Source organism: Panthera onca, chromosome D3 (genome assembly GCF_046562875.1).
Source record: "Panthera onca isolate mPanOnc1 chromosome D3, mPanOnc1 haplotype 2, whole genome shotgun sequence".
Lineage (NCBI taxonomy): Eukaryota > Metazoa > Chordata > Mammalia > Carnivora > Felidae > Panthera > Panthera onca.
In genome coordinates this window covers 40,582,361-40,607,622 of record NC_138350.1, presented here as the reverse complement: position 1 = coordinate 40,607,622, position 25,262 = coordinate 40,582,361, and the positions used below count along the sequence as shown (strand labels likewise).

General features: G+C 36.3%; 2 protein-coding genes across 3 annotated transcripts in view; one reads left to right on the top strand and one right to left on the bottom strand.

The window, feature by feature from the left end:
• METTL4 (methyltransferase 4, N6-adenosine) overlaps window positions 1-685 on the bottom strand; it is a 61,251-nt gene extending 60,566 nt beyond the window's left edge. Inside the window, exon 1 of one of the 2 annotated variants that reach the window (XM_060613375.3) lies at window positions 600-685. The gene's annotated coding sequence lies outside the window, so the exon portion shown is untranslated. The other variant, XM_078435387.2, reaches the window with a different exon arrangement.
• Window positions 686-739: 54 nt separating this feature from the next.
• The window catches only part of NDC80 (NDC80 kinetochore complex component), a 62,535-nt gene continuing 38,012 nt past the window's right edge, over window positions 740-25,262 (top strand). The window contains exons 1-11 of the mRNA XM_060613374.3: window positions 740-858; window positions 2,383-2,492; window positions 3,681-3,758; window positions 5,860-5,983; window positions 6,062-6,234; window positions 6,924-7,026; window positions 16,456-16,545; window positions 19,332-19,425; window positions 20,637-20,743; window positions 21,482-21,626; window positions 24,249-24,454. Of these exons, the coding sequence (XP_060469357.2) occupies window positions 2,392-2,492; window positions 3,681-3,758; window positions 5,860-5,983; window positions 6,062-6,234; window positions 6,924-7,026; window positions 16,456-16,545; window positions 19,332-19,425; window positions 20,637-20,743; window positions 21,482-21,626; window positions 24,249-24,454 (1,221 nt within the window). The 5' untranslated portion in view covers window positions 740-858; window positions 2,383-2,391. The remainder of the gene's footprint in view (window positions 859-2,382; window positions 2,493-3,680; window positions 3,759-5,859; window positions 5,984-6,061; window positions 6,235-6,923; window positions 7,027-16,455; window positions 16,546-19,331; window positions 19,426-20,636; window positions 20,744-21,481; window positions 21,627-24,248; window positions 24,455-25,262) is intronic.

Sequence of the window (25,262 nt, the reverse complement as noted above, 5' to 3'; positions counted from 1 at the left end):
GCATCCGGACTTTGGCTCAAAGGTTTCCTTCCACCCCCACCACTCTCCAGGTACTGGGCAGTACTCGTCTCTGACTTCAAACTCAGCGAAGCGGAAAGTCTTATTTTAGCAAAGTAAACTATTGTGCTTAAACTCTATTTCACCTACCTCTCTGCTTCACACCGAACCCCACCCCCCAGCCCCGTGGGTTCCTCCTAGCTTCACTCGCTGGCCACCGCTAGAGGACCATGAAACCCTAGCGAGCAAATTGCCAACCCGAACCCTAGCGGTGACCACTAGGGTTCGATCCTCGAAGCCAACTACACCCTACCTCAGCATTAACTATCTCCTACCTCACCGCTTCCTCTGTCAGAAAATTGCACGACGCCTCCCAGACTTGCATTATGAAAACAGCACCCTTCTAAAGAGTGGTCATGAAAGACGCCACTTGCACAGCAAAGCAATTTCTCCTTTCCTACGAGCCGACGGGCGCGGCCATGTTGCTGTACGGAAAACGTGTTTCCAGGGCGATTTGGAGCGCTCTGCCCGCTACTTAGCGACTCAGACCGCCCGCGTCTTCAGCGCTAACTTTAGAAATCGGACCGGACGTTTGCACTGACCAGAGACACCAGTATGCTGAGTGAGACGATGGGACGCGCTCAATACGCAGAGTTCGAGAGACGGGGAGCGGCGCGTAAGATTTGCGTAGCCGCGCGACGTACGTGATGACGTAAGCGCCGGCGGAGATTTTAAAATTCGAACCGCGCTGGCGGGTGGAAGGAAGAATTGGTGTTTTGGCGGCTGCTGTCCTGTCCCTCGGATAGTTGCACAGGTTACAGAAATTCGGTCCCTGGGTCGTGTCACGAAACTGGAAGAAAGGTAACTTTGGGTTAATTTCGGGCAGGCAGAAGTGTTCTGAAGGGAGAAAGTGATGGCGCCAACAACTTAGATTTAGAGGTCCTGAGGGACGTTTTAGTGTCTACTGTTGTGAGAGGCCTCCGGGCCGGAGTCTGTGCGAGGCGCGTTTCCCGGAGTCTATCAATAAATTTCTACTGACAGTGATTTACCGAGGGAGAAGAGGAGGGACTAGGAGCACAGTGGTGGGAAGAAGACAGGCTGGAGGAAAGGGGAAGAATTGATACGCGCAGGGAGTGGAAGGACAAGATGACCTGTTTCAGATGTCGCGTTTGAGATACTCCTAGTGGGCGTGTAAGGAAAGCTTAATCTTAAATTACGTTTTAAGTAGAGATTTGGAGTGCACATATAGGTGAGTGGGAAAGTTGAATGGATAGTAGAAATGTATAAAGGAGAAGAAATTGGTGGCCTATCGAAGATGGAAAGTGTAATCAGTTTGAAAAAAATGTTTTTAATGTCTGTTTATTTTTGAGAGAGAGAGGGAGCGAGCGAGCAAGGGAGGAGCAGAGAGAGAGAGGGAGACACAAAATCTGAAGCAGGTTCCAGGCTCCAAGCTATCAGCACAGAGCCCAATGCGGGGGCTCGAACTCACAAATTGTGAGATCATGACTTACCTGAGCCCAAGTCGGTCGCTTAACGGACTGACTGAGCCACCCAGGTGCCCCGGAAAATGTAATCAGTTCAAAAGACAAATGACAGCCCAGAAAAGAGAAGGGATAACAGCAAATGTCCACTTCCCAGGAAGCCAGGCCAGGACCTGAGAAATCTTAAGTGTATAGTGTCGAATGCCACACAGAGATGAGAAAGGATCGAAAGTTTTGTCAATCATGAGTATCCTAGGAGGCAACAGTTTCAGTAGATATGCAGGAAATGAAGTGTTGATTTTCTCAGAAATGAGAATCAGTAGACCATTTTGTGGACAGATAATTAATCTTTGTTAGAAGAGGGATTGAAGTAAGTGGGGCAGTAATTGAGTATAAATGGGAAACAGTGGGCTAAGGACAGAACAAGAGAGATGGAGGTTAGGAAAAGAGAATAGCTGCATTCTCTAAGACCAAAGAAAAGGAAACATGTTGAGGTAGTTCTTGTCAGGTCGTCTCTGACTTTTTCCGGGTGAAGTCAGTACAGCCAACAGCAGTAATGTGGTCTAGGTGAGGATTCAAGGCTTTGACTACCATAGATACCCTTGCAAAGGCAGGAATTATACCTTATTTATCAGTGTATCGTTTCAGTTGCCTTGCACACTCCCAGGGTACACGGTAGGCAGTAAGTAAATATTCGTGTGTGTTGAATAGTTTTAAATGAAGTTAGATAGATTTCCCTGCAAATGAGGGCTTCACCTACATGAACATGAGGGCCCAGGGAAACATTATCTTGAAGAAACAACGGAACTTGGCTGCTTTCTGTTTGAGGATGAAGATAACAGTTGGTGCTTAATGCACCACCTATATCTGAAAAGATTTTTTAATACTGAATTCGTGAATGCAGGTAATAAGCATGAAGCGCAGTTCAGTTTCCACCGGTGGTGCTGGCCGCCTCTCTATGCAGGATTTAAGGTCTCAGGATTTCAATAAACAAAGCCTCCATACCCCTCAAACGTAAGTACCTCACACCTTACTGTCCTGGACAAAGAAATCTGTAAAGACGGTTAATACAAAAATGTACTATGAGTGATGTTCTGATGAATCTTGTTTGTTCACGGTGGTACCCAATTTGGGGTCAGTGAAGGCTAAAAACTGGCATGTTATTACGTGTGTTTTATCTAATTTGTTCCTTAAATTTCCAAAGCTACACCCTTTGCCAGGCAACCTCTAAAAAAGACTGAATTCCCTGCCAGCACTCTTTTCCTTATTTTCCTCCTTTATTCTAGACCTGCTTATGTGACTGGGCTCATTGCTACAACTTTGAATTTACTAAAGTATATCCAACCAGCAAAATTCTTAACCAGAGTTATTCAATGATAAGCTGGTTTAGAATAACCTACAGAACCACTTCTTCAAACTGTTTTCTCATTATTCACTGGAAAAAGGGGTGTATAGTTTACTATCATAAACTAGTTTTTCTCTGTGAGTTTCTTCTAATTAAGATAAGACTATTTGTGAGCCACTGTAGAGCTATATCAATCCTTCCCTAATACCAAGGTACAAGGTACTTGCTAACTGTACTTAGGCTACTTATGTTTATGTAGTATAAGCCCCTGCTGCTTTTAGAAATTTGAAATACTTATATCTTTTCCTTCTGAATCAGATAAATTTGTTGTACTATTACACATTACATACACTGAAAGATTAAATTTATGCCTCAAATTGTATTGGAAGCCAGAAGGCTGCTATTGTCAGTGTTTTGATTCTGTTGTTTAAATAATATGTGTTTTTAAGTGTAGCTGCAATCTGACAGAGTAGGCCTTAAAAGAAAAATGTTAAATGTAGCTATCATCCTCTGACTGGAGATACTTACTTTTAAGTCTTTTTCCTGTTACCCATAAATGTACATACTTTAAGATAATTGAAATCAGAATGTAGATATGTTTTGGTTTTTTTTTTTTTCTGCTTTCTTCTTAACACTTTAGTATTCCTGCTTAATACATGTTGTTAGGTTAGCCTATCCCATTTATAACAGCTATGATTGCTACTAAAAATTTTCATGATTCTGAGTTATTTTTATAGGTAATGGGGAAAAGGTTTTAGTTCCAATGTATTTCTAAAAACTTCTTAAACTAAAATTTTTTGTATTTATTTTTTAAAGTTTTTGTTTGTTTGTTTGTTTGTTTTTCCATTTTGTTAAAGCAAAGAGAAACCAGGCTTTGGAAAGTTGAGTATAAACAAACCCACATCTGAAAGAAAAGTCTCTGTATTTGGTAAAAGGTAATGGTGTTTTTTTATTAGTTCTAATGAAGGTGTTCTCAAAAAATTAGATGGCATGGTCCCTTACAAGAGAAAGTTATAAGCTAGCTTTCTTCTGTTTTAAATAGTTATATGGTTATATCTGCTTTAGATAGAGCTAAGAAATATATCAGCACTTCAGACCACTGTTTCATATTATAAGTGAATAGTTGATTGAAAATCCTGTATCTAGGTTTCAAATAGTATGGAATCATAGCATTTTAAAATTAAAAGGAACCATCATCTAGTTCGACATTTTAGTCCCCAACTTTTTTTATACTCTTAAATATTAAGGCTCTTTAGAGATGAAACGTTTGTTACCTTATGAAAAGTTTTTGCCTTGAAATCAAATTAAGGTATTTCTGGTAGTCATTCCAGTTGATGAAAAATCGTAAGGCTTTTTTTTTTTTTTTTTTTTTAATTTTAAGAGAGAGGGAGAAAGTGTGCACCCACCGGCAGGAGGAGGAGCAGAGAGAAAGGGAGAGAGAGAGATCCCAAGCAAGCTTATGCTGTTAGTGCAGAGCCTGAGGCACAACTCAAACTGACCAACCATGAGATCATGACCTGAGCTGAAATTAAGACGCTTAATGGACTTAGCTACCCAGGTGTCCCTTAAGGCATTTTTGTAATGTAACTTTTCTCTTGGTGGTGAACTTAAGAGATAATGATGATAATTATTATAAAATTTAACATTTACTGAACATTTTTATAAGCCAGATGTTTTTTAAATGCTTTATCTATGTTAACTCTTAATCCTCAGAAGCGCCCTATGAATAGATATTGTCATTGTATCCATTTTATAGATGAGGAACTTGAAGCACAGAGAGCTTATATACTCAAGGTCATAGAACTAGCAACAGAGACAGAATTTGAAACCACAGACTCTGGTTCTAGACACTATGTTCTTGAGCTATAAATTGAATGATACAGTATTTTGATTGGTTGAGGAATTCTCTTAAAATTTAAAAAAATACCTAAGGGTGCTGTTTTGTGTAGAATACGAGCTATGTCTGGGGCACCTGGGTGGCTCAGTCTGTTAAGCATCCAACTCTTGATCTCATCTCAGGTCTTGATCTCAGGGTCATGAGTTCAAGCCCTGTATTGGGCTTCACACTGGGCATGGAACCTACTTAAAAAAAAAGAAAAAAAGAAAAAGAGCCAAGTCTATACACATATTCCTTTTATGGTAAAAAAAAAAAAAAAAAAAAAAAAAAAAATTAAAGATTAAGTAATAGCAGTATGTAGAAAAGTGGTTTTCAAATTAGCAAATTGTCAGGAGAAAAATAGGTAATTAATCCAGGCCCAAGCTAAAGAACTTTTAGAGCCTTGGCAGGAGAGAACTTGCAAGCAACAAGCAAACTTGCAGGGAGAAATAAAGCTCTGATGAACGGAGTTCAGGTGTTACAGCAGTGTTCATCGCAACTTAGTTTTGTGGCATTTGTTCAATAAGGAAAATTATTATTCTCAGGATACTTAATAAACTACAGTTGTTAGCTAAATTGGGCCCCAAAGTTAGGCAAAAGGAACCATTATAAAGATATAAACAAAGTTTTGTTTGGGGTGGGAAAGGGCTTAAAATGGAGCATATACATTGTATCCATTAATAACTAAAAAGTAGAACCCTGTATATTTATGGTAAATAAAAATCAGATAAATAATATTGCATGACACAAAATATTCATGAAAAAAAAGCATGCACAACCTATTTTAACATCTCAAAAGCAATTTTCCCACAAGAAATGATGGCAAATGAAGGGGTTGAGAGTGAAGAAGCGATGATGAAAAGCTAAAGAGGATGGTGAAAGGATTTAGATTATTGAATAGACTTGGAGAATGGTTGATACAGAAGATCTAGTAGACTCAAAGTTTAGATGATAGTATAAGTGTTAATAACGCAAAGCACCACAAGTGCATTTTTCTTTCCACCTCACTTTGTACTTCTCATTGTTTGCTCTTTTTCTTTGCTTTGAATAAGAGAAAAGAATTGCACTTTAATGTTTGATGCTATTAAAATATAAAATCACCTTGAAATAATTTACACTTGACCACAGAAGGAAATAGTGTTGACTATTTATGTTTCCAGAACAAGTGGACATGGATCCCGGAATAGTCAATTTGGTATATTTTCCAGTTCTGAAAAAATCAAGGACCCAAGGCCACTTAATGACAAAGCATTCATTCAGCAGTGTATTCGACAACTCTGTGAGGTACTTAATGTTCTCTTAAGTATTTTCCACTAGTTTTTCTATTATCAAATGTTTGATGTTTCATAAAAATTATTGTAGTTTCTTACAGAAAATGGATATGCATATAGCGTATCCATGAAATCTCTACAAGCTCCTTCTGTTAAAGACTTCCTAAAGATCTTCACTTTTCTTTATGGTTTCCTGTGCCCATCATATGAACTTCCTGACACAAAGTTTGAAGAAGAGGTTCCAAGAATCTTTAAAGATCTTGGGTTTGTATGTTATATTTCTTATTAGCCTAAAGAGATTGTTGGAACACAGAGAAGAATCAAACTCAATTGATTTGTCAAGATTTTGAGTCAGAGAAATCATATCTTTTAAGTTGGTCACTGTGGGCAGCATATGTTAGGATAAATTTAAAAGGAGAGAAAAACCACTGTTTGGAGGTTATTCCTGGACTATTGAAGATGATAGATCATAAGGCCTTCCAACTACTGATGTGAAAAATAAATAGGATGGGCTGGATTCGACAGATTCTATAGTAGCAAAAAAGACAGGATTGTAGCGCTGGAGAAAGTGGGATGGGATGAAGTCAAGAAGGGCTGTGTAGAATAAACACAAAGAGGATGGATTTGAGGATGAGGAGTACACTCATTGGAATACATAGAATTTGAGGGAACAAACAATCTTTTACAAGTCCAATATACTGGTTGTAAATCAAGCTCTGCAGCTTTAGGGATATAGGTACAAAGTAATCTGCAGAGAAGAAACCAAAAAATACACAAAATCATTTGAGAATAAGATAACCAAGGACAGAATCTTGATAAATATGTTACTTCTAAACAAGTCAAGACTGTTGATATATATGTGGAATTTTTCTAATGTAACTTCTTACTTAATTTAGCCCTTATTTTCACAAAATGAACATTGTTAGCTTATTTTTTTTCCCAATTTTTCATAGGTATCCTTTTGCATTATCCAAAAGCTCCATGTATACAGTGGGGGCCCCTCATACATGGCCGCACATTGTGGCAGCTTTGGTTTGGCTAATAGACTGCATCAAGGTATTTGATTTTTCATTTTAAAATGTATATGTAGAAAAGATTTTTTTTTCCCCTCAAGGTAGTGTTATTTCTCTTTCAGTCTTTCTTTTGCTAGTTATGTCACAGTCTGCATCAGTTTTAATTTTTCAAAGCACATTTGATTTTAAGTTCTTCAAACTGTTAATAAATTGCTTCCAGAGGTGAGAGGAAGGAAGTAACACATTGGCAAGAAGATCATTTTCACAAGGTTTTAAAGCTTTTTAAAAAAAGTTAGTAGGAAATTATTTCCTCCATTATATACATAATTTGCTTTTCTCTTTTTTTAATTGAAATCCATATTCATTGCAAAAAATTTTGGAAAATACAGAAAAGCATACACAGAAAGTAATGTACCCATAATCCCCACAACTCAGAGACAACAATTTAAAAATTTTGTTCGACTGTAGTTTTAAAGATGGATTTTTGCTGCACAATTTAATGTGTTTTTTTTTTTAACTTTGGATATATACTGACAAATTCCCCTTCAGAAAACTTGCACCAGTTAAAAGCTCCTCAACAATGTGTGAGCATATGCATTTTCCCACTCTGTACACATCATTATTTTAAAATCTTTACCATTTGAGAGGTGAAAGAAAAAAAGCTTGTTTAATATATATATTATTAAAGCAATTATGTTTTTGTATGGTTTGTCATTGATATTTTGTGTGTGTGCTTTTTTGGCCTATTTTATATTTCATTTTTTTGCTTCTGCTATTAATTTGAACCTTTATATATTAAACGCTTTATATGTTAGCTTATCAATATTTTTAATGAACACATGACAAGCAAAAACATCATCTTTTCGTATTTGCAATTTTTGTTTTCAACTTGAACATTTTTCACATTTATTACAACTGCCTGTGTTTTGCCATTTTTCTATTTTCTTACTGATTTGTAGGAGCACCATTTTGTACATCAAAAACAATCAAATTGGGGAAATTAACTCTTATGGATATGGTGCAATTATTTTTTTCCTTTTTTTTCTTTTGATTTATTTACTGTATTTTGACTGTTGAGAAATGTAAAATTTTATCTAGTCTAATTCAGTCTCTTCTTTTATAGTTTCTGAGTTTCCTGTCCTTCTTAGTGCTTGGAATCCATAAAACTAATACTGTCCCCCTGGCATTCTCTTGGCTATTGGCAATCCCTTAACAAAATACAGGCAGGCACTACATGGATGGATTTTGACCCGGAAGACATCTCAGTACTTGCAGCACCACCATTGTCAAGATAGGAGTAGAAATCCAATACTATAGCCCATTAATACAACTCACATTTTACTGAACTTTATATATAACATTTGTGCATTCAGTTTGTCTCTTCTCAGTGATATCCATGGGCAGTGGATAGCTACCTCTCTGTTCCCACCACCAAATCCTTGTATTGTCAGAAGAACACTTTACCCTTGTTTGACTAAGCAGCTTATATCATTCTTATGTGATTGGGAGATAGCATTTCCACAGTGATGCAGGAGCTCATGGAGTACCTGTATTGGCTTCTGTTGGAAAGAGACCCCTCGAGATGCCTCCAAGTGTGTTATATAGGTTGAAATCCCCTCCTTCCTATCTTGGTTTGCTTGAGGTGGTAGAATTGAACACTATAACAATGTTAGAATCAATGAGAGATCATAGGCCTCTTGTTCTAATCTTTCCCAGTTAAGAATCCTAGAAATTTAGCCAGACTTAGGATGGCTCCTTTAGTCTCTGATTTGAAAAAAAAAAAAAAAAAAAATTCTACTTTTTTCTCTATTGTGTTTTTAATTTCATTGTATTGTAAATATCTTTATAAGATAGCTTGAAATTGAAAGAGTATAATGTCTCCCACATTGTTCTTAGGATTGCTCTGGGTATTTGTGGTCTTCTGTGCTTCTATATAAATTTTAGAATTGTTTCTCTACCCCAATTAAAAAAAAAAAAATGTCATCGGAATTTTGAAAGGGATTGCATTGGTCTATAGATTATAGATGGCTTTGGGTAGTATGGACATTTTAACAATATTAATTTTTCCAGTCCATGAACACAGGATTATCTTTCCATTTATTTGTGTCTTCAATTTCTTTCATCAATGTCCTATAGTTTTCAACATAGAGGTCTTTCACGTTGTTATTTAAATTCAGTCCTAATTATTTCATTGCTCTGATAGTATTGTCAATGGTGTAGTTTTCTTTCTTTTTCAGATAATTTGCCATTAGTATTTGGAACTGCTACTGACTTTTATATTTTAATACTATGTCCTGCAACACTACTGAATTCATTGGTTAGGTCTAACAGTTCTTTATGGAGTCTTTAGGATTTTCTATATATAAAATCATGTCATCTATAAATAGCGATAATTTTACTTATTCCTTTTCAATTCTAATGCGTTTTATTTCTTGTTTTATTTTCTTGGCTAGAACTTCCAGTACTAAGTTGAATAGGCGTGGTTGAGAGTGGGCACCTTTGTCTTGTTTCTGAACTTAGAGGAAAAACTTTCAACCTTTTACCATTGAGTATGATGTTAGCTGTGGGCTTTTCATATATGCCCTTTATTATGTTGAGGTACAATTCTTCTATAACTAATTTGCTGAGTTTTTATCATGAACAGATGTTAAATTTTGTCAAATGCTGCCTCTCCGTTTGCTGAAATTATGATTTTTTTCATTCATTCTATTAATGAGTTATATCACATTTATTGATTCATGCATGCTGAACCATCCTTGCATGCTGCAATAAATCATACTTGATGATGGTGAGATCCTTTTAATGTACTGCCAAATTCGTTAATGTTTTATTGAGAATTTTGCATCTATATTCAGCAGGGATATTGGCCTGTTTTCTTATAGTGTCCTCATCTGTCTTTGGTATCAGGGTTATGCTGACCTTAAAGAATAACTTTGGGATTATTCCCTATCATTCAAAGGATTCTAAGGATTTGCATTAATTCTTTAAATGTTTGGTAAATTTCACCAGTGAATTCATCTGGACTTGGACTTTTCTTCATTGGGAGATTTTAGAGTCCTGATTCAATCTAATAATTGATCTGTTTTCCTGTTCAGATATTCTCCTTCCTGATTCAGTCTTGGTAGGTTGTAAGATTCCAAGAATTTATCTGTCTTCTATGTTGTTAATTTTTTTGCCATACGTTGTTCACAGTAGCCTTTTATGATCCATTGTATTTCTGTGGTACCAGTATTAGTGTCTCCTCTTTTATTTATAATTTTGTTGGTTTAGGTATTCATCTCTTTTTTCTTTGGTTAGTCTAGCTTAAAGGTTTGTTGATTTTGTTTATCTTTTCAAAGAACCAACTCAGTATTAGTAATCTTTTCTATTGTTTTCTTGTTCTCAATTTTCTTTGTTTCTACTCTATTGATTCTTTTCTCCTAACTTTGAATTTATTTTGCTCTGTTCTTTCTACTTCCTTGAGGTGTATAAAGTTAGGTTCTTTATTTGCGATCTTTCTGTTTTCTTGATATATGCTTATATAGCTGTAAACTTCCCTCTAAAAATTGCTTTTGCTACATCCCATAAGTTTGGTATGCTGTGTTTCCATTTTCATTTGTCTCAGGATACTTTTTCATTTCCCCTTTAATTTCTTCTTTGATAGATTGGTTGTTCAGGAGAGTGACGTTTAACCTCCATGTATTCATGACTTTTCCAGTTTTCCTCTTGTTGTTGATTTCTAGTTTCATATTTAGAGAAGATACTTGGTATGATACTTGATCATACTAAGACTTGTTTTGTAATGTAGCATATTCTCTCCTAGAAAATTTTCCTTGTACTCATGAGAAGAATGTATATTTTGCTATTGTTGGATAGAATGTTCTGTAAGTGTCTGTTGAGTCCCATTTGGTCTGTAGAGTTTTCAAACTGCTATTTATTTATTCTGTCTGGATTATCTCTCCATTGTTAAGAGTGTAGTATTAAAGTCTCCAACTGTTGTGTTGCTGTTATTTCTCCTTTTAGTTCTGATAGAATTTGCTTTATATATTTAGGTGCTCCAATGTTTGCATAAATATTTACAAATGTTTTATCTTTTTTATAATGTTTATTTATTTATTTTGAGAGAGAGAGAGAGGGAGTGCACAAGTTGGGGTGGGGGCAGAGAGGGAGGGAGGGAGAGAATCCCAAGCAGATTCCACACTGTCAGCACAGAGCCTACCAGGGGCCAATGTTTTATCTTCTTAGTGAATTGACCTTTTTGTCATTATATAATGACTTTCACTGTCTCTTCTTGCCATTTTTACTTTAAAGTCTATTTTGTCTGGTATATCTTTTTTCATCCCTTCACTCTCAGTCTGTGTCTTTAAAACTAAATTGAGTCTCTTGTAGGCAGCATATTTTTGAATCTTATTTTTTGTCCATTCAGTCATTCTGTGTATTTTGGTTGGAAAGTTTAATCCATTTACATTTAAAGTAATTATTGGCGGAGGGTGCCTGGGTGGCTCACTCAGTTGAGGGTCCAACTTTGGCTCAGGTCATGATCTCATGGTTCGTGAGTTCAAGCCCCACATCAGGCTCTGTGCTGACAGCTCAGAGCCTAAAGCCTGCTTCAGATTCTGTGTCCCCTCTCTCTTTGACCCTCCCCTGCTCACACTATGTCTCTCTCTCTCTCTCTCTCTGTCTCTCAAAAATATTAAAAATGAAATAAAATAAAATAAACAAATATTAAAGTAATTATTGGTAGGTAAGGACCTATTGCCATTTCTTTAATTGTTTTCTGACTGTTTTGTAGGTCTGTTGTTCTGCTTGGTCTTTATTCTACTATCTTCTTTTGCAGTTTGATGATCTTTGGTATCAGCGTGCTTTGACTTTATCATTTTTTATGTATCTACTTTGTGTTGTTTCCTTGTGGTTATCATAAGGCTTACATAAAACATCTTTAAAACTATACCATTCTATTTTAAAGTGATAATTTCAATAACTTCATAAACTTTACACTTTCACTTCTCTTTTTACATTTTAGGTTATTGATGTTACAGTTTACATACTTTTTATATTGTGTTTCCGATAACAGATTATTTTAGTTATGGTTCTTTTTAACACATTTGTTTTTTAGCTATTAAACTAGAGTTGTAAATTAATTACACAGTACCATATTAGAAAACCAGACTTTGTATGTTTATCATTACCAGTGAGTTTTACACTACCTTCATATGTTTTTACAATGTTGATTAGCATTTTGTTGCTTCCACTCGAAGAACTCCCTTTAGCATTTCTTGTAAGGCAGATCTTGTGGTGGTGAACTCCCTTAGCTTTTGTTTTGGAAAGCCTATATCTCTCCTTCATTTCTGAAGGACAGTTTTGCCAGATAATGTATTTGGGGTTGACCTTTTTTTTCCTTTCAATATATGTTTCAACATAGCCCAGTTTGGGTTCAACCTATTTGGGGTCTTTTGAACTTCATGGATCTGGATGTCCATTTCTCTTCCCAGGTTTGGAAAGTTTTCACCTCTTATTGCTTTAAATATATTTTTTGATGGGGCATCTGGGTGGCTCAGTTAGTTAAGCATCTGACTTTTGATTTCATCTTTGGTCACGATCTCACAGTTCTTGAGTTCAAGCCCCACATTGGGCTCTCTGCTGACAGTGCAGAGCCTGCTTGAGATTCTCTCTCTTTCTCCCTCTGTCTCTCTGCCCCTCTCCCACTCACATTGTCTCCACCTCTCTGAAAATAAAGTTTAAAAAAATGGTTTTTTAATAAAAATAAATATACTTTCTGTCCCTTTCTCTTTCTCTTCTCCTTTTGAGATTCCCATAATGCAGATACTGTATCATTTGATGATGACCCATAAGTCCCATAGTCTTTCTTCACTGTTTTTTCATTCTTTTTCCTTTCTGCTTCTCTTACTGGATAATTTCAAATGTTCTGTCTTCTAGCCCACTGATTCTTCTGCATGTCAACTCTGATTTTGAAACTCTATTTAATTCTTTAGATAAGTTGTTTTTTTTTTTCAGCTATCATTTGTTTAATTTTTTTTATAGTTTTTGTTTCTTTGTTGAATTTTTTGTTTTGTTCTTGAATGTTTTTCTTTATTTATTTTTTTAATGTTTATTTATCCTTGAGACAGAGCACGAGCAGGGTAGGGACAGAGAGAGAGAGAGAGAGGGGGAGACACAGAATCTGAAGCGGGCTCCAAGCTCTGAGCTGTCAGCACAAGGCCTCACGCAGGGCTCAAACTCACAGACTGTGAGATCATGACCTGAGCTGAAGTCGCATGCTGAACCGACTGAGCCACCCAGGCGCCCCACATGTTTTTCTTTTAAAAAAAAAAAATGTTTATTTATTTTGAGAGAGAGTGCAGGGGAGGGACAGAAAGAAGGAAAGAGAGAATCCCAATCAGGCTCCATGCTGTCAATGCAGAGCCCAACACAGAGTTCAAACCCATGAACCACAAGATCATGACCCAAGGCAAAACCAAGATTTGAACACTTAACTGACTGAGTCACCCAGGCGCCTCTCTTGTATCATTTTTCTAATTTTGTTTAGTTGGCTCTGTGTTCTTATAGTTTACTAATCCACTTTGAGAGGATTATTCTGAGTTAGTTCATAGATCTCCATTTCTTTAGGGTCAGTTATTGGAGTTTTATTCATTTCCTTTGGTAGTGCTATGTTTACCTTATTTTTCATGATTCTTGATTCCTTGTGATGGTACTTGCACATTTGAGTAAGTGGTCTCTTCTTCCACACTTGAGAGGATCTCTTTGGCAGAGACAGTTCTTTACCAGTCAGCTCAGATTGGGTTTTTAGATGTGTCCTTATAAACGTGGGATTTGTATCAAGGTCTGTTTTTGGGAAAGGTCACTGTCCATGCTCTGAGGATAGGGGAGAGAGGGAAGTGCTGCTGTCTGAGAACAGTTAGAGAGGACTGCTGGCTTGGTTCCCTGTCCAAGTGGAGCTATAGGGTAGGCTCCACAATTTCCTGGTCAGGCTTCCTAGATAGTTGGGACCAGCTACTGTACTCAGCTGTAGGCAGTGCTAAAAATTAGCTTCCCTGCTTTGGTGGGGCAGGAGAATAGCCCCAAAGCCTCCATGGCTTGTTTGGGATCTGAAACCAATGGTATAAGTATGTGCTGAAATCCCTGGACAGAAGAGGCTACCACTGATTTTTGTCTACATACAAGGAAGGCCATGAGCTATGCTGTCTCTTCAAGTGTCACTGTCAGTAGGGCTGTAGGATGGGCTACACAGCCTCACATATCCTCTTATTAGGTTTCCTGGTCAGGTGGGCTGAAGAGTGTAAAAAGCATTGGACAAGACAGCAACTTAGATTCCATGCCTAGGAAGGGGGGAAGGGGGGCATATACATGCCCCAGGATTGGAAAGACTCTTGTTTGGGGATCAAACTAGGCAGGACTATGCTCTAAGTTCCCTGGCCTAACAGGCCACCATCCCAGCAGATGGTAGGACAACCAGTCAGATTCTCTACTCCAGTGCCACTGTAATCAGAGTTACAGGGTGAGCTAAATATACTACTAGGTGCTCTGGTTAGGTTTTCTGGTTAGGTGGGACCAGAGGCTGTATTTGGCTTTGTGGGCTACTGAGATTTCCATGAGCTCTGGTTAGGAGGGTTGGAGGCTGTAGTCATCAGTGGGCAGGGCTGTGGATTAGATTCCCTACCAGAGTAGAAGAAGGAGGCAGAACAGACCCCAAGGCCAGCAGGATTCTTCTTGGGTAGCTAATCAGGCAAACCTTTGGCCAGACTAGGTTTGCTGGCTTGGCTCTGCAAATGAACAAAGCCCCAGCCAAGCTCTCTTCACATGCTCCTGAGCTAGGCAGTTATTATGTAGGTGCTCCAGCTAGGCTTTCAGGTTGGCCAGGGCCAGAAGCTACACTAGCAATGGGTGGGGTCGTGAATAAGTTCCCCTGCCTGAGCAGAGCAGAAGAACAGACCCCAAAGGCTCTTTGTGGTCTTCACTTAAGCCAACCCATGCCCCAAGTTTTCTGTCCAAATGAGGTCACCAGCTTCCTCTGTGCATGATCAGTTCTGCCTTCCAGGCTCTTAATTCTAAGTGTTTCTGAGCCAAACAGCTTTTCAGGTGTCCCAGCTAGGCTTTCTGGTCAGATGGGGCTAGGAGCTACAACCGAGCAGTGATTAACTCCCCTGCCTGGGCAGAGTCGTTTGTCCCTGTATAAGGGTCTTTTTGAACTTTGCAGAGTATCAACAATATTCACGTGGACTTTTGACATGACAACACTTTATCTACCCCAATGACAAGGTAGAAGATTCTGTTCTTAATCTTGGGCTCTGCTATACGTGTCTTTCAGATTTAGTTAAATCTGATTGTCACTTGAGACCTTGTCAAAGGAAGAAGTAAAGGATGAGTTGATAGAGCTCACCTACATCCATCTTAGATATACAAAAAAAGTCTTATGAGTGCCTTTGGAATAGGAAAGGTGTAGATACAGCAAGCAGCTCTGGGCTAAGAACAATATTCTCGCTCAGGAATCTGGTGTGTAAGTCCTAGGATAAGAAAAGCTAATGAAATATTTTTAGCAGAAACCACATTCTTTTACATTCCTAATGCATAGTCCTTTTCTTAGAAGCTTAGTGTGCATTATACTAGATACACATTTATATCTTTATATTTTATAGCAAATTCACTTATGTTTTCTAGAGTATTTTTCATGTTTGGAAGGTTATATTTTTAAAACAACTTATAGGGGAACCTGGATGTCTCAGTTGGTTAAGCATCTGACTCTATTTTAGCTCAGGTAATAATCTCAGGGTCGTGGTATCCAGCCCCACAATTGGCTGTGCACTGGGCGTGGAGCCTGCTTAAGATTCTCTCTCTCCCTCTGCCATTTCCCACTCGTTTGCTCTCTCTTTCTCTCTCTCTCAGAAAACAAAAAATATAAAAACACGTGTTCCAAAATGGAATTTCTTTGCCTTAAAAATTTTTAGCCATTTTCTTTTTAGCTTATCAATTATAAATACCTGAATATTTTGCTATAATGTGTTCTCTATTTTTCATTTTCAAGCTTTAACAATTGTGTTTCTAAAGATTTTCTATTATAATCAATCTGAAGTTCAGATTTATACATACCAAAGGAGTCTGTTGTTGATATGTAAGCACCAAACTTGAATTCATAATCTTTCTGGTTCACCTTTGGCAAGTTTTTTTTAGATTCTCAGAGTTGCATTAAAATGTGTGTATATGCTTTCAGTGGATTAATAGCAGCATAAAGATCAGCATATTTTATAGAACTAAATGTGGAATCCATCCTTTTTTAATCCTAATGGATTTAGTTACTAAAATATCAAAAGGATTATATTTTAAGGCTCAATAAAATAACGTCTCAAGAGACTTTCATTCATGCAGTAATTCAAATCCTTCTAAAAATGACACTAAAACAAATTTGTCAAAACATGAAAACTATGTGTTTTTCTCTTAACCTTTATCAACTTAAATATGTTGCTTGTGTACTTATCAGTTACATACTGCCATGAAAGAAAGCTCACCATTATTTGATGATGGACAGCCTTGGGGAGAAGAAACTGAAGATGGAATTATGCATAATAAGGTACCACAAACTTGAGAGTTATCTTGGTATTATTAACTGTGTCACTATTGAAATTAGTCTTTTGTATAAGTTGTCTTTTTGCTTCCTGAAAAACTTCTAAAACTGATTTTTTTTTTTTATGTTAATAGAGGGGTGCCTGGGTGACTCAGTCGGTTAACCATTCAACTTAGGCTTAGGTTATGATCTCATGGTTCATGAGTGTGAGCCCCACATTGGATCTCCACAGAACCCACTTTGGATCCTGTCTCCCTCTCCCTCTCTCTGCCCCTCATTTTCTTATGTGCTCTCTCTCTCTCTCAAAAATAAACAAACATTTATAAATAAATAATAAGCAAACAAATATTAATAGATTTACTCTTGGAATCACATTGTAATTTCTAAAACTAAGTAGGCATAGAAATTTCAAATGTTGGGGCTCTTGGGTGGCTGAGTTAGTAAAGCATCAGACTTCGGCTCAGGTCATGATCTCATGGTTCGTGAGTTCAAGCACTGCATTGGGGCTTCAGCACAGAGCCTGCTTCGGATCCTCTGTCTCCCTCTCTTTGCCTCTTCCTGGCTCATGCTCGAGTGCACACTCACTCTCTTTCTCTCTCTCTCTCTCTCTCTCTCTCTCAAAAATAAGTATTAAAAAAAAAAAAAGGAAATTGAAATGTTAACTAAGTTAAAAATGCAATGAAATTAGAAGTAAATCATAACATTATTTTATGTATAGATGTAATATTTCTTTATGTTTTAGAATGAAGATATCATTACTGACAACATAAATCTAATATAATTCTTTGCCAATACAAAGCATAATCTTTGAGTCTTAAAATATTACATTGTAGGTTTTTTGTTTTGTTTTGGCCTTTTTAGTTAACCATATTGCCACTTAGATCTGAGTTATCACTTCAAAAAGGGGTTGAGATAAAAGTAAACAGGTGGCCAAAATTGGTTCCCAAACCATACTTTATTGGAACCGAAACTATGTAACTAACCCCACCCTGTTTCCTAAAATAAGCAAATTTACGTGTGTAAATGGAGCAAATACCAACTCCAAGGAATAGTTTATAATATTGAAATTAAACATTAATGTGCCCTAGTACATGTAAAAGATCACCATGCAGGTCCCTAAGAAGAAAAACTATTTTCTGTTTCTAATTCTAACCTACGCTCTTTGAGCATTTGACTTGAAAGTGGCAAGAACTTCAGTTTCATCTTTTATTTCTACCTGGGAAATAGTTCAAAGAGGTATCTGAGTTTTTTTGTTTTGGGGTTTTTTTAAACAGAGAGTAACCCTGCCTTTTACTGGTTCAGCAATGACGCCTGCTGGTGAAACAGTTAGAAAGCCTTTGATCCTACTTGAGAGAATTTTCCTCCCATGTTGCAATATGTGTACTGCACTACATTTAGTTGTACCTCAGTTTTCAAGCCAAATATAATTACAGCATTTATTAAATATTAATTTTTGTATATTTATCCTAAAGGTTAAACCAGTAAAAGGTATTTTCACTCTTTTAGCTATTATTTCAGATGACAATATACAAAGCAGCACTTTGGAAATTATAAAGTGCTATTTTTTAATTAAAGAGGGTTATCAAAATATCTAGTTTCACCAGATTCTTTGCCTCAGCTTTGTAGATCCAGAAACTCAGTTTGTTACTGGCAGAGCATTTGACTGCAGAAATTCAATTTGTTTTTTTAATCTGCAAAATCAAAATTGACCAAGCTTAAAGAAACTGATTCATTGTCACCAAATTCATAAGAGACTGATCTGAAAGAGAATGAAAATGTATTAATTTATCATTAGTGGTATACCTTTCCAGTTAGAAGAATGCTATTCAGGGTATCCTTTCTATATCAACCAAATAATATGAAGGTTGCTTAATTAGAGAATCCACGCAAAGGGAATTGGTTTGTCTTGAGGGATATTTCTTTCATGTAGGCTTTGGAAAATTCTGATCAGCCATCCTCACCTCCTAACAAAGTATGCATCTTCAGAGTGACCAAAGCACCACATAACTACAAACTGTAGTGTTACTTTCTTTTGGATAAATATTAAGGATTCTAGTACTCTACTGTTTAGATCTCTACTAACCATGCCACTTTTGAGACTGAAGTAACAGTGTATTTATAGCCTTCATTCTGATTTTCACAGCTAGACATTGTCAGTTTGATTGTACCTAGGTGATCATCAATTCATTTACCTTTTTCATAAGGTTCATTCATAGGGATGATCTACCCCTAAAGATAAATGTGCATTTTATGTTGAATTTATTTTTTTTTAATTTTTTTTTTTTTTTTTTGAGAAAGAGACAGAGCAAGAAGGGGGGGAGGGGCAGAGAGAGAGGGAGGCACAGAATCCAAAGCAGACTCCATTCCAGGCTCTGAGCTGTCAGCACAGAACCTGACGCAGACCTCTAACCCACAAACCATGAGATCATGACCTGAGCCGAACTCGGAGGCTTATCCAACTGAGTCACCCAGGCACCCCTGAATTACGTTTATTAATAAGCTTCCTTATTTGACCTCAAAATTCTGAAGGTGTGGTTTCTTTACTAAAAATCACCATTATCCAAATTTAAGTGTTCTTTTCATTCTCATTCACATTAGAAACAGCAGACTAAGCAAGTCTGTGTAACATAATTATATATCCTAGGTTTGTGTCTCATTTATAGGAGTTCATATAACTACTTAGTAGTCTTGACCTTTCTTTTTTTAATTCAACTTTAAATTCCCACTTAGAAAAATGGAACACACTAAATAGAGAATAATGGCTTTTTCTAAAATCTGCTTAACCCAATCAGTTGTTTTTGGACTACACCATAAAATGCTATGAGAGTTTCATGACTGGTGCCGACAGCTTTGAAGAGATGAACACAGAGTTGCAGTCAAAGCTGAGTAAGTGTTCTCATTCCTAGTGTGCATGCTTTTAGTCATGTATTAAACTCTATTCATGGAGCTATAGCTTATTTAACCACACCCAGTGTTTAGATGAGCTATTCTAAATTTGTTTGGATGCCTACTGATTTTTGTCTTCATTGTTTCTTTGATGGAGAAAAGCTAGTTAAGCTGAAAGAATGCTGATGTTAGAGTCAGACCTGAGGCAAAACCCCTTCCTGCCTATGTGACCTTAACAAATTAATTAACCTCTCTAACAAAGTTTTGCAAGATTAGGTGGCTGTGTACATAAAGTATCAAACACACTACCAGGAACACAGAAGGTAATCACCAAATGTTATTCCTGTGATATCCCTATAATATTCTTGCTTTACTGTTTGAGTAATTAAAATTAATGGGCCATTATATTTCCAAAGAAAAAAATTCTTTATTTTTCCACTCAGTGATAATCTAGTGACATTCAGTATATACTAGCTAACTCTAAAATGTTCCAGAGGTATTCTTTTACATTTCTTTCCTTTTATTGACATAGTCTTGTATATAAAATAGTAGAACTGTGGGTAAAATAGATAAATTTAATGGAATCAGTGGAATCCAATGGAATCAATCCAAACAGGAGAATATCACCTTGCCACTACTGGCAGAAAAGTTGAAAGCATTTCCCTTATGTTGCCATGGGATGTATCTTGCTGAAGTAACAGGACAACTTCAACTTGTCCAACATAAGAAAGGGACCAAGGTAAATGATGTTTCATTTTAAAAGAGGAAAATTCACAGTGATCTAATATAAAAAGCATCTAGTGAAGTTTTTGGGGTTTTTTTTATAATTAGTTAAGCCAATTAATAGTATTCATTTATTCAAACGGTATTTATTATATGCCTACATTGGGCAAGCCACCATTTAGGCACTGAGAATACAGTCATGAATAAGAGAAAATCCCTGCTCTATGAGGCTACCTCTAACAGAGATGATAATCAAATAACTGTAAACCAAAGGGTGGCAAGTACTATGAAGAAAAATAAAGCAAGGTAAGGGAATAGACAGTGTAGTAAAGGGAAAGGTTTGCTATTTTAGAGGGTAGTATATCCTTCACTGGTAGTATTTTGACCAGTCTAGAAGGAAGTGAGGGAGAAACCAGTGGTGAAAACCTGGGGGAAAATGTTTCTAGACAGAATTGAGATCTCACTAAGTTTTGGGGTTTTCTCTCCAGAGGATTTATTTAATGTAGATGCTTCCAAGCTGGAATCATTAGCAGCAAAAAACAAAGCATTGAATGAACAGATTGCAAGATTGGAACAAGAAAGAGAAAAAGAACCGGTTAGTAAACATGCTTATTATCAGTGGGCTTATATACTTAGCTCTTTTGGATTTTTGGATTTCCTTAGAGAGTGCCAGCTATTTCTTTCCCTAAGATATAAATAAATAGCAAAATAAGCTTCTTAAAAGTTAATTTTTTTTTACATTGGACAGAACTCCCCATGAAAACATGTTTGGTGTCTCTAGAGCTTTGTTTTCCCTTGTGATTGATCAGTCTTGTGCTAATGGTGTTCACAATATGATGAAAGAGTCTAACCTACTTACATAAGACCAAAAAGATCTTTTGAACAAGGTCCCCATGTTACACACCTCTAGGGAACACTATTTACAAGAAGCCTGAGTTATGTAGTTAATGAAAAGGGAATGGTGTTAAGTGGGTTTATATAATATATTATATTCTTAGGGTTTTCTAAAAGCTAAATGATAATATCCAGATATCTAATTTTATTTTGTGTATTATATTATTGAACTACCTAGACTATTCTGTAAAATACCAGATTTTAAATGTTTGTGCTCCTTCATCCTGGCCCTTGACTTTTTGTATCCCAAACTGACTTCCTGAAAAGTACATCTTAATTAGGTAGGAATGCCAAAGTTTCCTTTTAGTTCTTTTGACTTCCTCTAAAAGTGAAAGGAAAATGTAATATACTTTTCTCTAAGATGAATTTAAATAATATTGTGTCACTTTAAAGTATGGAATGGTTATCAATAAGAATAATATGTTCTTTTCTTTTAAAGAATCGTCTAGAGTCATTGAGAAAACTGAAAACTTCCTTACAAGCAGATGTTCAAAAATATCAGGCATACATGAGCAATTTGGAGTCTCATTCAGCCATTCTTGACCAGAAATTGAATGGTCTTGATGAAGAAATATCTAGAGTAGGTAAGTACAACCAATGAATGCTAAAAGAAGACATTCAGACTGGAATGTGGACTTCCTGGGGTTTATCACATGCAGAGAGAGCTTTGTCATCCATATCTTTTTTCCTTTAATGGTGAGTGGCTATAGCAGGCTACCAAGTTTTCAGTGCCTTCTACATGTATTAGTTTTCTGAGGCTGCTATAAAAAAAAAAAAAAACAAAAAAAAAAAAACACAAATTTGGTGGACTAGAACAATAGAAATTTTTTGGCTCACAATTCTAAAGGCTAGAAGTCCAAAATTTAGCATGGCTAAGCTTCCTCCAAGGACTCTAGGGGAGAATTCATTCCTCATCTCTTCCAGCTTCTGTTGTTCTTGGCATTCCTGAACTTTTGGCCATGTCACTCCAGTCTCTTCTTCATCCTCACATTGCCTCTTCTGTGTATCTGTCTCTCCTCTTCTCTTTATGTTAATTTCTCTCAGCCTCTATCTTTTAAGGACATTTGTGATGGCATTTAGGACCCACTAGATAATCCAGGGTAATCTCATCTCAAAATACTTAATGTAATTATACCTGCAAAACCCCTTTTCCAAATAAGGAAATGTTTATAAATTCCAGGGATTTGGACTACATAACTTTGGGTGGCCATTAATTAGTCAACCTACTATACCTTCTAACGTGTTTTCAGGTGTCTGATTTTTTTGAAGCAAAGAGGGACCTAACTTAAGAACATATACTACCTGATATAAATATTTATTCTATTCCACCTTGTAATTAGTAAACCAGATTCTTTAATCTTTGCTGGCTTCAGTCTACTACAATTATCTTATGATCCATCACTGCCTCCTAAGCTACTTGGCAGCTTAAGCTGATTGCAAAGTAAGATGAAAAGATGGAACTACTATAATTCTCTGTAAGGAAGAGCCCAACTAAAGAACGTTTGTTTATATCCTTGTGTGTTCCTAACTTTGTTTTCATAAGCACATATCAGTCATAAAACTCTAATAATACTGTGACACATGAATTGATTGATAGTTCTGTAGTGCCAGAAGGAGAGCAAAGAAAGGTATCCATAAACGGCAGAGCCATTGGATGGCACTTTACCAAATGAATAACTCTGTGGACCTACTGTGCTATTTTTTCCAGGTGTTTGCCTGCTTCAGTTTTATTCTTGTAGGATTTTACAGGCTGTGTCTTTCCCACATAGGATTTGTGTAGCTAGTCCTTAGGATATTTGATTTATTTCTTAGTCTATGGAATATTGACCATCTGTCAAGTCAAGGATAATATTTATCTGGGGTATTTGTTTAATCAGTTTATTTTTTTCCAAACTCTAATTACATATATTAGATTTGCTCTAAACCAACTCTAAATAATTTACACTTGGTCCCTAATGTTTGTTCTCCGTGATGACAAGAAGCCATAGACTAATTTTTTATTACAGCAATATTTGTAATTAAATCAATAATTTATAATATTAATACTCTGTCTTCCTCATTGGTATTTAATTAAGACAATTTTCATACTTTCTACTTGTGAGAATTTTTTTCCAATAATTACAAGCTGAAGAGGTGAGAGAGATACTTTAGCAATCATTTACCATTCCAGATTGACTTAGTTTGAGATAATTTGATAACTTAATCTAAAATGTTTTTATTCTGAGTATTTTAACTTTATTGATTATTTAAAGTCATTTGTGGCCAAGAATGAAAGAGACCTATTTAAACTGTATGGATAATGTACATTGTGGATTTTTTGTGCAGATTCCTGTGATAAATATAACAAATTTTACTTAAACCAGCTATTAATTTATTTTGAGCTCAGATTGGAGCTTTCCAAGTATAGTGCTACAACTGAGTTATAACAAAGCCAAGATCTTGATCCTGTCAGCCTTTGGGGTGATTCTCGTGGCCCCTTTGGTCGTGAACTTCCTCATCCACCTATCCCAGACTGCTTAAAAGTACTATCATATTCTTTATAAGCTATGAATAACAAAAGGTTAGAAAACACTATTCTGTATAACCCCAAATATTTTAAGTTTGAAAACTTCTTTCTCTTTCATGATCATTTCCTGTTTGTAAGTACCATTTTGTCTTAGTACAATATAGTCATTTTTTGTTACAAATTTTGGTAAATAGACAAAGCAAGAACTTAACCATTATAGTTACTTAATATCTGATAAAACTACTGAAAATGTCAGTGAAACAAGAATAAAGTGATGTATTTAAATACAAATTTTTTTTTTGTTGTTTGTGAAAAACTGGTGGGTTTTCTGACTTACTGAAGAGAATCATACAGGAGTATTAAAAGCATTTGAATTGAATACCAGCAGTCTATCCCTCTTAAGTGTAGTAATTCTCAATCTTAATCATTATGTGTGGGGCCATATTTTTTTCATATAGCACTTTCTGAAAATCATAGCAAGCCAATAGGGAAATATGTTCCTAACATAAAACTTTAATTGTACCATCTTTCAGGAATGTTATTAACAAAGTGAGATCAAATAGAATTATCCCCCCCCAAAGAGAAGAGAAAATATATATATACATAACTTGGAAATTTAGAAATCTTAATCAACTCTATTAAATAATGGCATCAATTTCTTTGTATGAATTGAAAGAACTTAAATTCTTTTTCAATGCAGAACTAGAATATGAGACAATGAAACAGGAGAATACTCGCCTACAGAATATTGTTGATAACCAGAAGTACTCAGTTGCAGACATTGAGAGAATAAATCATGAAAGGAATGAACTGCAGCAGACTATTAATAAATTAACCAAAGACCTGGAGGCTGAACAACAGCAATTGTGGAATGAAGAGCTAAAATATGCCAGAGGCAAAGAGGCGGTATGTCATACCATTTTCAGAGTGGCAACTCAGAGCTGACAGTTTGTAAAGACCTATCCCTGTTAAGAAAAACTGAGTGGGTAGAATAGATTGGCTAAAAAGGTAAAACTTTTTGCATTGACATTTTACTAAATGTCACCCCAATTTCTTTCAGTCAGATTTAAGTTAACTATGTTTTTTAGCAGTGAACCAAGAAATAAAAGTCTCTAAAGCCATGAAAATAATTTTCATAAACCTTGTGCCTTTCATTCAATGTGAGTCCATTCTTCCTTTACTTATTTACTATTCAAACATTTATTTAACACCTGTTGTGTGCCACTTAGAAGAAGCTGGGCTTAGAAGAAGCCAGACTCCACTCTCCCCTTGAGAAACTTCCAATCTAGTCAATATTTTTCTACCATGAGATCAGACCCCGTTTGCATGGGGTACTGAGGAAGCATATAGTATGCCTAACCCAGATGTAGTGTGTGTGGTGTGGGGAGATGTATGAGGTGATTTTTAGAAAGGCTTCCTTGAGGGTGCCTGAGTGGCTCATTCAGTTAAGTATCTGACTTCAACTCAGGTCATGATCTCACAGTTCATGAGTTCAAGCCCATGTTGGGCTCTCTGCTGGAGATAACACCTGAACTGAATTGGGAAGTATAAGGAAGAGTTATCTTGGCAAGGTTAGGGGAGTCAGCAAACAGCATGATGGCCTCTGGCATCAGAATCTTTTCATATGGCTGCAGGTTAATAACAAGGGATAGGGACACGTAGCAACAGATAAAGACTCAAGAGAAAAAGTATAGACTAGATGATAAAGATTCTT